The sequence below is a fragment of the Wolffia australiana genome, chromosome 20, assembly GCF_029677425.1.
Source record: "Wolffia australiana isolate 7733 chromosome 20, ASM2967742v1".
Classification (NCBI taxonomy): Eukaryota; Viridiplantae; Streptophyta; class Magnoliopsida; order Alismatales; family Araceae; genus Wolffia; species Wolffia australiana.
In genome coordinates, this window is record NC_135854.1 from 1,478,382 (window position 1) to 1,492,120 (window position 13,739).

At 34.9% G+C, this 13,739-nt stretch overlaps 1 protein-coding gene across 1 annotated transcript; it reads left to right on the forward strand.

The window, feature by feature from the left end:
* The first annotated feature begins 4,436 nt into the window (after positions 1-4,436).
* On the forward strand, positions 4,437-13,528 carry LOC144716066 (uncharacterized). The gene is made up of 14 exons (XM_078591085.1): positions 4,437-4,640; positions 5,701-5,812; positions 5,890-5,991; positions 6,861-6,965; positions 7,562-7,645; positions 8,323-8,438; positions 8,530-8,631; positions 8,711-8,824; positions 10,432-10,488; positions 11,099-11,165; positions 11,310-11,363; positions 11,463-11,537; positions 11,617-11,652; positions 12,424-13,528. The coding sequence occupies exons 2-14, from the start codon at positions 5,723-5,725 to the stop codon at positions 12,535-12,537; spliced, it is 1,116 nt and encodes a 371-aa protein (XP_078447211.1). The 5' UTR covers positions 4,437-4,640; positions 5,701-5,722; the 3' UTR covers positions 12,538-13,528.
* The last annotated feature ends 211 nt before the right edge of the window (positions 13,529-13,739 follow it).

The following is a 13,739-nucleotide window of genomic DNA, read 5'->3' on the forward strand; positions in this document are numbered from 1 at the left end:
TAAAGAAAATAAATTTCTGTCATATATATAATTTTAAATTTATTTTTAATATTGTCAAGGAGTTTTTTGAATGTTTCCAGTATTTATACAATTTTGTGTCTTAATGGCAATCCACCTCATGATCAAGGATAGAGGAAATTAGAGGAGAGAGAAATTTGAAAGAGAAAATCAGATGACTTAAAATACTCCAATTTTAATGAAGAAATCTAATGATCCGGAAAACATTTTGGACCTGAAATTTTGAGAGTAGTTTCATCTTTACCCCCTATATTCATCCCTCATGTCAGATTTAGAAATAGATCCCCATCGTTGTAGAAAAATACCCTTTGATTTTGTTCCTTATTTTACAAAGTAATTTCTCAGTCAAAATCTTGTTTGGGCATGGTCATACAATTGAAGAGTGAATAGCTAAGTAAGTGATGTTATGATAAAGACTTGCATAGAGAAGTTACTGCTTGACCATGATGCCCACGACGATGAGGTTAGCACAATCTTTGTCATATTAATTATCATGCATGTGTCCTTTTTCTTTAGGTTATCATCATCGATAGCCAGGTTTTCATCATCATGCATTCCGCCCTAATGCTTGTCACCGACACTTATAAAATATGCATCTCTTGCCACACTCAACCTCTTGGCAACGCGTTCCTGCATCTATCTCTGTTGAAATCCGCTATGGAAAATTTTATCTGCTCACTCCATTTACACTACTATCAACTATCAACAAAACTACTGAAGTTCTGGCTCAGGTATTTGAATACAATTAATTAGGATTCCTGACTAGAAAATTCCCAAAATACCCCAAAATTACTTTTTAAAATTTGAAAAAAACTAGGTTAAATAGGATTAAAATTTTCTCACCTTTATATAATAATTTTTAATTATATTTAGTTCCAAAAAAATATATAAAATAACTTAAGAATAAAACTTGGTTATTCAATAGTTGATCCCTGTGGATTTTATCATTACTTCTAAGGAAAATATAAAAAATATCGTTTAAATCAGAAGCCTTAAATTATGAAATTGCCCTAATCTATGGCCTGTTATACATTAGGGTAGTCATCTAACATATGTGGGAGTAAAATACTTTGAACTATATGAAGTTCCTTATCTGCATATTCATAATTCTTGATATGAAAAGTAGGCTTGATATGATGTTAGTCCATTAAATAATGGTCGACTTAGTATAATCTTCGTTGTATATTCATCTAAATAAAAGCATAGGCCTTTGTCTAAACTTCACTTGGCCTCAACCTTCACAAGTGATAGTGATAGGAAGGGAGAGGGAGACGGAGATCAAGATTGGTTTAGAGAGGGAAGAAACTTCAGAACAAGCCTCAACTTAAAAGTATTAGAGAATATAAAATTCAGATAGAAATAGTGAGTACCAAATAATCATACAGGAATAGAAAAATTGATAGAGGTACATAAAACATTGAATTTTTTTTGATGAAGAAATAGTTGGGTGAATGAAAAAATAAACGAGATAGAGAGGGAGGAGGGGGGAGGGAGGGAGGGAGGGAGGGAGGGAGAGAGAGAGAGAGAGAAGAGGGATAATAGAGGGAGGGATAGAGAGCGTTAAATATAATAGGAATGAGAGAGATCAAGATCTCTCTCTCTCTCTCTCTATCTATATATATATATACATATATAGATAAAGAGAGAGAGAGAGAGAGAGAGAGAGAGAGAGAGAGAGAGAGAGAGAGAGAGAGAGAGAGAGAGAGAGAGAGAGAGAGAGAGAGAGAGAGAGAGAGAGAGAGAGAGAGAGAGAGAGAGAGAGATGGAAAAGGATCTTTCCTCGTTGAATTACATTGGATACAACTCAAAGAATAAAATAGAAAATAGACAGTGTCAGAATAGGAGAAATGTAGAAAATATATATAAATGGCCAGATTACATCAAAACGTAGCCATTATAACACATATAACGGCTAGGATTAAGACCTTCAAGTTACCGTTATAAAGACATGTAAAGCTATAATTTACAGAATAAAATCCTCTCCCTCTTTCTCTCTATAATTCTCCTCTCGCCTCTTCTTGGTTACTTGAAAATGTTCAATTCTCGACATGAAAAACACGATCTTCAAAGACGAAAAAAGATCAACAGTAGCAAAGATCAAATTAATTCAGACGTTTTGAATCTTGAGTCCTCGCCTGAGATCTTGCCTGAGAGCCGTCCGAGGTTTCCTCATCCTTCAACCTGTAACTCAAAAAATCCTGCAAAAGAGAATGAAAATAAACATTCTAAAGATTCAAGAGAAAGTCTGACAAAGCCATAGAATTTGGTTTCACTCAAAACGTTCCAGTAAATCGCCCTGAAATCATCCCGCAAGATTGCCGTTTCTCTGCAGCCCAGGATATTAAAATTAAGTTTTTTTCTTCTGTTGAAGTTATTTGATTTGACAAGACCAAATAAAAGTTTAACCGTAGCTCAAAATACCAACTTATATGCTCCCATTCAATGACAACTTGTTATAAAAATAGTACACCAATTGAAAGGTCGCCATTTCCAAGCTGTTCCCAGCTTAATTGCGAATAGTATACTTCGTTGACTTTTAGAACGCCAAGAGACTTATCTCTCAGCCACTGTAGCCATAGGACTTTTAGGTTAAATCATTGGACCCTCATCCATTAAATTGCATAATGTTTGGACCCTTTTATTAATTACGAATAAAGTATAACATATTGAGGGTTATATTGAAGTGACTAGCAAGAGACTCTGTTTAAATTAGAAGTCTGTTGAGATGACTAGCAAGAACTAAACAAGTGAGTGAAAGAGGTGATAGAAATAAACAAAAGATATGGGAGAGAGAACTGAAATAGACAAGAGAGAATGGTAACAGAGGGAATTGAAGTGGACAAGAGAAAAAAGGGAGAGAGAACTGAAATAGACGAGAGAAAGGTGAGAGAGGGAATAGAAGTAGACAAGAGAAAAAGGGAGAGAGCACTGAGATAGACAAGAAAGGAGAGAGAGAAAGAACTGAAGTAGAGGAGAGAAAAAAGGGGGAGAGAACTGAAATAGACAAGAGAAGAAGGAAATAAAGAGAGAAATGAAGTAGACAAGAGAAAAAAAGAGAACTGTAATCGACATCAGATAAAGGAGAGAGAGAGAGAGAGAGAGAGCGAAATGAAGTAAACTAGAAAAAGGGAAGAGAGAACGGTAATAGGCAACAGAGAAGGGAGAGAGAGAGATATGCAGTAGACAAGAAAAAAAGGGAGAGAGAACTGTAATAATCAACAGAGAGAGAGAGAGAGAGAGAGAGAGAGAGAGAGAGAGAGAGAGAGAGAGAGAGAGAGAGAGAGAGAGAGAGAGAGAGAGAGAGAGAGAGAGAGAGATGAAGTGGACAAGAAAAAAAGGGAGAGAGAACTGTAATAGACAACAGAGAAAGGGGAGAGAGATAGAGATATGAAGTAGACAAGAAAAAAAAGGGAGAGAAAACTGTAATAATCAACAGAGAAAGGAGAGAGAGAGAGAGATAGAGATCGAGAGAGAGAGAGTAATGAAGTAGACAAGAAAAAAAAGGGAGAGAGAGAATGAAATAGACAAGAGAGAAGGGAGTGAGAGAGAGAACTGATGCAGATGAGAGAAAAGAAGAAATATAGAACTGGAATAGACAAGAGGAAAAGGGGATAAAGTGATGAAATAGACAAGAGAGAAAGAGGACAAAGTGATGAGGGATACACAGAACAAAGAAGAAAGAGAAAAATGAGAAGAAAGAGGATATCCAAATTAAGAACATGAGAGAGAGAGATGATACATAGAGAAAGGCAGAAGAAAGAAAGAGTGACAAGAGATGAGAGAAGAAAGGATATCGATGTAAAGAAGAGGAGAGAGGAGAGCGGATATCGATGTAAAGAAGAAGAGAGAGGAGAGAGAAAGGAAGAGGAGAGAAGATATCGATGGGAAGAAGAGTAGAGAGAGAGAAGAAAAAGGATAGCCATATTAAGAACAGGAGAGAGAGATGATACATAGAGAAAGACAGAACAAAGAGAGTGACAAGACATGAGAGAAGAGAGGATATCGATGTAAAGAAGAGGAGAGAGGAGGGTGAAAGGGAGAGGAGAGAGGATATCGATGCAAAGAAGAAGAGAGAGAAGAGAGAAAGGCAGAGGAGAGAGGATATCGACGGGAAGAAGAGCTGAGAGGGAGACGAGAGAGAGAAAGGGAGAGGAGAGAGGACATCGACGTAAAGAAGAGCAAAAAGAGAGAGAGAAAGAAGAGTGAGAGAGTCACGGAGAGGAGAAAGATATCGATGTAAATAAGAGGAGAGAGAGATAGAAAGAAAAGAGAGAGAGATTAAGAGATATGCAGAGGATATCGATGTAAGAAGAGGAGAGAGAGAGAATGATGGATATCGACGTCAAGAAGACGGTAGAGGAGAGAGAGAAGATGAAGAAAGAGGAGAGATATGAGAGAGAAATGGAGGCGAAGATGGCCGATCGGCGTCGGTATCAGGCTTTCAAAGCGAATAAACATTGCATGTGCAACTCATAAAAAAATAAATAAATAACTGAAACATTAAAAACTCCGCCTAAAGGGAGATCTTAGGCTTCAAATTTGCGAATTCTCTACGGCAGAAAGACTTCTTGTTCGTTGACCTTCTTGGGAGTGAAAGAATTGAGGAGATTGAAGACACTGCGGTCGGTTTAAAGATACAAATTTTTCCCTTTCTTTCTTCTTTTTCCTTTTGATCTATCTTTGTTTTTTTTCATTCTCTTTCTGTGTTGAAATCTTGTTTTTTCCTTGGTTTGGAGATCCTTGATCATCCCGAGGTATAAATCCTCGTTTGAAGAAAACAAGCAACGATGAAAAATTAATTATTTTGTTCGAATTATTCCATTGTTTGCAAGTCGATGATATCATGTCATCACGAACGAAAACATGAAAATGGCTTGAAAAATCATTGTAATTTTTCAAGGAAAGAGCAGAATAGAGTACCTTGATTAACTTGGACGTCATAAAAAAAATAATTTTTCCAAGAACTAAAATGGATCGTGATCTTTTGATTTGGAGAGATCTCTCTGCCGTGCTCCAAGAAAGATTTATGATTTCTATTTTGCAGTTAGTTATCCAGACTAACACCATAGCGCTGCTAGTAGTTTCCTGAAATTTTATTAGTTTATTCTCTATGACAATATAGAGGTGTGCTAGGAAATAAGCTTATGGTCATAGAATTTTTTGGCCAAGAACATAGCCAACAAGTTTCATCCACGTTATAATTTGTTCAACTATTGATCCTGTTTTATTCTCTCATATCTTCCCCATGAGATCAGGTTTTTTGTTTCTTGATAAATTCAAGCTCATCAGAAAATGGAAATAGGATTTAATTGTAGTCTCTGTTCTTGTAGATGCACCTAGTACGATTAGTTTGCAGTTTCTATTCAACTGAGTTGAACTTTGCTGTTAGAGTTAAATATATCCTTGAATTCTACTCATTCAGTCTCAAATGAGACGATTTCTTGTGTTTGACACCCTTCAATCTCAACACAAGAAATCTCTCAGACCTTTTTAATTTGCAGATTAGCCAAGGCTTTTTTTTTCTCCTGATTTTTTCCATTCAAGTTTTGCTTTACCTAGCATACTTAATCTGTGATTTAATCGACAAGAGAAAGCATCTCAGGATAAATATTCTTTTACGATTTTTTTTCTGGAATTCAGGTGAAACTTAAGATTTAAGACTCTTTTACCTTTCCATTACAGGGGTCTATTAACGAAATCAAAGATGAATATGAGGCCTTTAATCTTGACACTTATTGGGATAATGATTGGGTTTTTTGCTGGTGTTTCCTTTCCTTCACTGAGAATAACGACGGTGAATACTGTGTGGTTTTTCTTAGGTTTGACTATTTTTAGAAGATTAAAAGTTAGTAGTTTTGCTTGTATTTTCAGGTCTTTTACTCATCTTCCCAAACGCCATTAAATTGTACGTGCACACCAGACAAAAGCCTACAGGAGAAAAATTCAACGTCCAACGTGAATCAAGCATCACGGGTATGTAATAAATAAATGACGTAAATAATTTTTTATATACATATGATCCTATAGTGTTAGATTTCTATAAATTGAAAATGAATAAATTCATAAAAGACTTGCTTTCCAGCATAATGTAATTAGTCTTGGACATTCATAGGCAGTTCTTGAACATCACGGGTATGTATGTAAATTAGAAAATTATATATATATGTACGTTTATAGACTCTAACAGTAGAATTCTGTATAGATTAAAAAATGAGTAGATTCTAAAAAGACTTGCCTTTAGCATAATGTAATTAGCCCAAGAAATTCATAAGCAGTTCGTGAACATCTGGGGTATGTATGTAGATGAGTAAATAATTATATATATGATCCTTAACGGTAGAATTCCGTGTAAATTGCAAAATGATTATATTTGCTTTCCACAATAATGTAATCACCCAATGACATTCATAAGCATTTCTTGAACATCGAGATTCAAGGGTTGTTTGTAGATTAGTCAATAGTATATAAATGATCATCTAATTGTATACATTGAAAAATGAGTATATTATGTATACATTGAAAAATGAGTAGATTCATAAAAGACTTCCTTTCCACCACACTGGAATTAGCCCAAGACATTCATAAGCAGTTCTTGAACCTCACAAGTATGTCTGTAAATTACTAAATCATATATATACATATACATATGATTATTTAACAGTAGAATTATGTATGCATTGCAAAATGAGTAGATTCATAAAAAACTTCTTTTCCTGCATAATCTAATCAGTCCAATTATGTTCTTGAACCATCATTCTTCAATTTGTTTATTTATTAACCATCTTGACTGTTCTACGTTGAATAATCTTAAGTTTACAAATTCTTATCAATCGCTGTTCCAGATTTATGCTTCAACCAATCCTCGAGGTGCAGAGCGACTTCCGCCTGGTATCATTGCAGCAGAATCAGATCTTTATCTGCGAAGATTGTGGGGAAATCCCTCAGAGGTGTGTAGAATTGATAAAAAAAACTTTATTTTTCAAAAGAATCATATCGTGATATTTATCTAGATTTTAATTTTCGAATCTTTGTAAAGCCATAATTTCACGAACCCTAAACACAAAGTTCCTACTAGGGTTTGGCGATATCGATATTAATTCGATCCTATGAATTTGTTTAATCGATCCATACGATAAATCATCCAGAACTATAAACAATAAAAATGAAAATAAAATGGTGTGGCAAAAAAGTTCCCACCTTTATCAAATTCTCGAGATTGTCGTTTCTGTCCATCAACAATCAATCAATCAATCAATCATTAGGCTGTTTTGCTTCGATTAGGTCGAAATAATTATATGTTAAATCGATCAAAATTTTCATCGGACCTCCAAACCCTAGTTTTTTTCCATAATCCATTTTCATTGAGCTGTGGAGAAAAATGGGGGGAAGAGCCTTTTAATAAAATTTCTAATTTATAATTAATATATAATTCAATATTTTTTTAGTTCTTGGAATTTTCAAATTTTTTCTAATTCATTTAATTTTGCATCTCTAGCTAACATTTTATTGATAATGCTATGTTTTATTTGGTGTGGGTGCAAAGGATCTACCATTGAAGCAGAAGTATCTAGTTGCATTCACCGTAGGATATGCCCAAAGACTTAATATAGATGCGGCGGTCAAAAAGGTCAAATAATTTTTTCTCCGCTCGTGCACTTTTTTCTACAATGTGGATTATGATTATACAATTCTGCTCAAGTAAGCTTCCTTTTTGTTTCAGTCCTTGGTGAAATATAGGAATTAATGTTGATAAAATTACATCATGTTTGGTTGTGATCTAACCATATCTTGGGGCCATTTGTGCCTAGCCATAAAGATTCCTCTATGGGACATGGCTTTGTTAATTTTCATTACTTGTTTAGGGGTTTCATTAATTCTTAATAAATACTAATATAATAAATACTTCTAAAAATATATTTAACTATATATTAATTATTAATTATTGAAGATACAGCGAATAAGGGAGAGATAAACTGAAGCTGGAGCCCACATTGACAACCCAGACCAATGCATGCAGCCCAAATCAGTCCTGTGGTCCTTACAAATTGTCTCAATAGAACTCTCTTTCCGTCCCCATACAGTTCTCCCATATGACTCTATAAAGGCCCCCTAGACTTATGCCCTATATACACTTATTTGGCCAACCCAGTAGTAGGCCCACTTAATTTTGTTTAACATAGTGACAATATATTGGGATCTTACTGAAAATTTAGTGAATGATGTTAAATGTATGAATCAGGTAATATTTCTTGAGATTCATTATCTGCTTGGATTTTATGTGGGGTATTGATGATCATGTTGCAGTTCTCCTCAAACTTTACCATCCTTCTCTTCCACTATGACGGCATAACAACAGAATGGAATGAGTTTGAGTGGTCAAAACAAGCCATCCACATCAACGTCCCTAAGCAAACCAAATGGTTGATAATTCCCCTTTAACAATGTAATTATTGATATGGTGATAATATATCAATTTATCATAACGATGGGGTCCATTTTTTCTTTTCGTAGGTGGTATGCTAAACGGTTCTTGCACCCAAACATTGTAGCACCTTATGAATATATATTCATCTGGGATGAAGATCTTGGCCTTGAGAATTTTCATGCAGAAGAGTAAACCTCTTTATTCTTAGGATATTATCATCTCTTTTTATCATGGTTAAATAAATTATCGGACTAATTCCCTTTCCAGGTACATTAAACTTGTAAGGAAACATGGATTGGAAATCTCCCAGCCTGGGGTGGATCCAAATCCACACATACTTTGGGAAATGACTAGGAGAAAAATTGGTCAAGAAATTCACAAGTCAGGATCTTATACCCATTTAGTTCAAGTTATTTCCAAAATATTTACTTGAAGTTCATGTTATGATTCAGTATATGCATTCAAAATTTTCTCAATAGTCTTTCCCATATTAAATTGTTATGACAGTTTGTTTTATTATACTTTTAAATATATAACTCCAGTATGAAAATCAAACAAAGGTAATGTAGAATTAAATAGATGAGATACTAGTTGAGTTGATAATTGATTACCAAACTAGTATCTGTTGGTATTTGACTACTTTTACCTTTTGGAAGTTTTGTATTCCATGGGAGGGAATGCCTTTATTTATATATTTTGTAAGTATCTGATCCATTGTTACTATATTTGGGTGAGTATCCATGTGTTACAACAGTTAAACAATGGAATATTGGAAATGTGATGTGTAAGGTCCTTTGCTTAAAATTAATGTTATCACTCTCCCTCAATATGGATATATATATATTTGTTATTCCCAGGTTTCTGATTATTCTTTGGAGTAGTGTACTTTTTAACCCTTTTGTAAGAGGACCTATACATAGATCTTCTCAAGTGACATGTGGAATACAGATGAGCCTATTCCCTATTTTTTCCTCGAATGAGTTGCATGTCCACTTCAACTCACGGTTTGTCGTGTTGGACCAGACTGAGAAATTTCAAAAGCTGATTTTTGTTTCACATCATCTTAATGGTTTTCTTAAATGAAATATTCAACACTTCTAAGATTTTTTTTATTTACGTCACTTGATAACTTCCACAAGACATGGCTCTGAACTCAACTTCCAAATTTGAACTTGCAACTACTGGTTAATTCTTACCTCTAAATTGAGCTCTAGAAAAGGAGATATATGTTATAACTTGTTGTGAAGTGATAATGAACAATATTACATATCTAATATGCATTGGCATACATTTAAAGATCAATATGATTATGAAATTTTAAAACAATGACATGCAGATGTCCCTTTAAATATATTTCATGCGCATCCATATGATCCTGCATAACTTGGTTATTAACTCCGCTGCACTAATATACCATGACACTTATGCGATAGACGGATTGAATTTCCTTACTTCATATCCTATGCTCCTTTGGTACTATCCTTTTTATGTTCATGCTATAGGATGATTTCTATTTGACTCTTGAATGGTCTTGTTTTGTTTTTACACTTTAATGTGAGGGTAAGATCTGTGAAATGTTTCTTCTTTGTAAACCATGCAAAGATTAAAGCAATGTAATTTGACCACTCCCGAAGATTAGGGCATTCCATGTTATAGGCATCAGAGACCTTAGGAAGTTCAAAGCAGTTATTTGCGCACTCAGCTGAAGATAGAAAAAGAAGAAAACATGATATATCCATGGCAGTAGAAGGAATTTATACATTTCAGAGTATTGGATCCATTGACTTATATCATTTGGTTGCATTTGTATCTGTTTTCAAAAAGTAAAAAGAATGAAAAAACAGTTATATGACACAAAATGTATTTTTTTCATAAAAATTTCAAAAAATTGGGAGACGAGTATTCCCAACATAATGAGACATTTACTTGTAACATTTGGTACTGGGTGACGGATATGAAACTTAATAACAAAATGTTGGGTTGTTCAGGATAATAGAGGAAAAGTCTGGTTGGTGCAAAGACCCTCACTTACCTCCATGTGGAGCGTAAGCAAGATCCTTTCTTCTCCCTTATTTGTTTTCTTATCTCCTCATTTATCCTTCTTCCTAGCTCTGTATCTTTCTATCTCTTTCCCTCCTTTCCTATCTTTCTTCACATCTATTTCTCTTTTTCTAACGTTATTCATAGTTCTACTCCCACTTGTCTTTGTAAAAATTCCTGTATTTATCTGTATTTTGTATTTCCCACCTTTCATACTTCCCACATTTCTGTCTTAAAAAACCTATCTATCTTTATATATTTCTATATCTTTCCCTCATTTCACTCTCCAAGATTTTATACCTTTCCTTATTTTAGATTTTTCTTGATCCAACTCTCATTTCTCTCTCTAAAAGCACTTTATTTTCCTAACTTTCTTTATACATCTACTCTCTCTTATCACTCTCCAAAAACTTCTAACTATCTTTCTTTCTCTGTTCCTCTTTTCTTATCTCTCTTTCTACCTTTACACTCACTTCTCTCTTGTACATTCTCTCTCTCTCTATATATATTTCTATCTCTCTTCTTATTTTCTTATCATTTTTATATATCTATTCCTCATCTCTCTCAATGAATATCTCCATCATTCATCGCTTTGAAACCTCTCTCCTCTACCAGATTTGTTGAAATACAGGCACCTGTTTTTTCAAGAGAAGCTTGGCGTTGTGTCTGGCACCTCATTCAGGCAGGCGCCCCACCACAAATTTAATTGTCCCCTTTCATTATTATTTATCCTATTTCATAAATTAAATATTTTTTCTCATAATTTGTCCATCCACATTATATTTATTACTTGTTATGTCCTAATAAGTAGGTCTAAACTCTACAGAATGATTTGGTCCATGGTTGGGGACTTGATTTGGCTATGTGGAGGTGCTTCGAGGTAATTACCAGAAATGTGCCCGTTCACTCCCTTCAACTTTCAATATCCTTAATATATTTTATTTTAAAATTAAGGTTTTAAATATTAAATCATTTTTAGCATGCTGTTGAGAAAATGGGAGTGGTGGATGCTCAGTGGATTGTCCATCAGGGACTTCCTTCTCTTACAAGCCAGGTAAATTCAACAGATCATGTCTATCCATTCATATTTACTCATTCCCACACAACGGCTCTGATTTCACTTGAAACTGTAGGGTGAGGTAGTGGACGGCCAAGTAAAAGGAGAAATGGTATTTCCTCTCATAACTTCCCAAAGATTATCATATCATCATCATTGATTGGAACATATCTATCTCTCCCTCAATAACCCACATGCAGAAGGGAAGACAGGCTCCCACTCTCCCTGTAACTCTCAAGGATATGGAAGAAGAAGCTCCCTCTTCTAGTAACTCACACGGAGAAGGAAAAAGAGAGAAAGAGATGACACTTTGAGAGAGGAGAGAAAGGAATACCCCTTGATGCATATATCATACTTTCACTTTAAGAACTCACAAATAATTATAGGCTTTTCTCCCTTAACTGCCTATAGACACAAACGAAGCATGCCCAACTTCTCCTATAAACTAGCTTAACCTCCATATCTCCCTAGAGACCAGTGATCCTTGATGGCTTGGTTTATTGATTGACCCTTTAAAAGATAACCCTCTAAATATTGTACTCAAGATTAAACTACCCAACAGCTGATTTTTCATCTAAGATTATCATTTTCACTATGGTTTCTGTTGGAATTTTTTTCTGAGTGAAAATTTTCACATAGCTTTGTGATCATCTTATTCAAGCAAGGTTATTAAGACTATAGTTATTACTAAGATATGGTGTAAAAAATTACATGAATTGGTTCCAAAAAGGAGTATGATCTTTAATTTTGTAACCATCGAAGAACATTTTCAGAAAATTGGTGATCTTATTGGAGTATAATCCCATTGTAACATTTGTTTATGCCCAAAAGGTTGTTCAGGGTTCATCAATGAATACCTTTTTCTAACTCTTCATGGTGGCAGGTTCTGGAGCGTTGCAATCATGAGATGAAATTATTTGGAGAAAGGCTTGAAAATGCGGAGAAATCCTACTTCAATGCCACAGGGATCACCCTCTCCAATTCAAAAATCATATAGCCCCTAAGCTCTCTGTCTCTCTATCTTTATTTCTTCCTTCCTCTCTCTTTTTGGCATTCTCTCCCTCCCATCATCTTACTTTCCTCCTACCTTTCTCTCTGTTCCTCTCTCTAACTTGCTCCATTTTTCTCCCTCCCTGTTTCTTTCTTTCTTCCTCTCTCTTTCTCTCTCTCTCTCTCCCTCCCAACCTCTGACTTTATTTCTATCTTTCTCTCTATTCCTCTCTCTAACTTGCTCCATTTTTATCCGTCCCTGTTTTTTTTATTCATCTCTCTTTGTCCTTCTCTCTCCCTCCCATCCTCTTACTTTATTTTTTCTGTCTTTCTTTTTATTCCTCTCTCTAACTTCCTCCCTTTCCTCTCTTTGTCCATCTCTCTCTCTCCCTCCCATCCTCTTACTTTATTTTTTTATGTCTTTCTCTTTATTCCTCTATCTAACTTCCTCCCTTTTCTCTCTCTTTATCCCTCTCTCTCTCCCTCCCATCCTCTTACTTTATTTTTTCTGTCTCTCTTTATTCCTCTCTCTAACTTCCTCCCTTTTCTCTCTTTTTGTCCCTCTATCTCTCTCCCTCCCATCCTTTTACTTACTTTCTTTCTATCTTTCTCCTTGTTCCTCTCTCTAAGTTCCTCCCCTTTTCTCCGTCCCACTTTCTTTATTTTATTCTTTGTCTACCTTTGTCCCTCTATCTCCCTTCCATCCTCTTACTTTCTTTATATTCCTCTCTCTAACTTCCTCCCTTTTCTCCCTTCATCTTTCTTTCTCTCTCTTCCTCTCTCTTCCTCTCTCGCCATCCCATCCTATTTCTTTCCTTATATATTTCTCTTTGTTCTTCTGTATAAATTCCTCCCCTTTTCTCCCTCCCTCCCTCTTTATTTCTTTATTCTCTTAGTTCTTCCTTCCATCCCTCTCTCCCTCTTTCTGTTCTCTCTATGTAAAATTCTCTCATCTAATATCACTTGATACCATGAGATGAAGCTTCTTTTGTGGTGCTTGTGGTTAATTCATTATTCTAATTTTTATATTTATAAATTGATATATTGTTATCCTTATTAATGGAAGTTTTCTCTTATGCCATTCATCATTTATGGATTAAATTCAATATGACTTTTTAAAGATTGTTATATCTTGGTGGGGTTCTTAGTATGGCTACTTAACTTATCATTTAATTAGGCTTAGGTTTAGCATGATGGAGCATGCTTCAG

Bases quoted from the DNA above. Each gene is read 5' to 3' on its own strand.
- LOC144716066 (XM_078591085.1), top strand. From the start codon at position 5,723: ATGAATATGAGGCCTTTAATCTTGACACTTATTGGGATAATGATTGGG. The intron at 5,813-5,889 runs GTGAATACTGTG...TTGTATTTTCAG, and splicing joins CTTCACTGAGAATAACGACG to GTCTTTTACTCATCTTCCCA. The intron at 8,825-10,431 runs GTCAGGATCTTA...TGGGTTGTTCAG, and splicing joins ATTGGTCAAGAAATTCACAA to GATAATAGAGGAAAAGTCTG.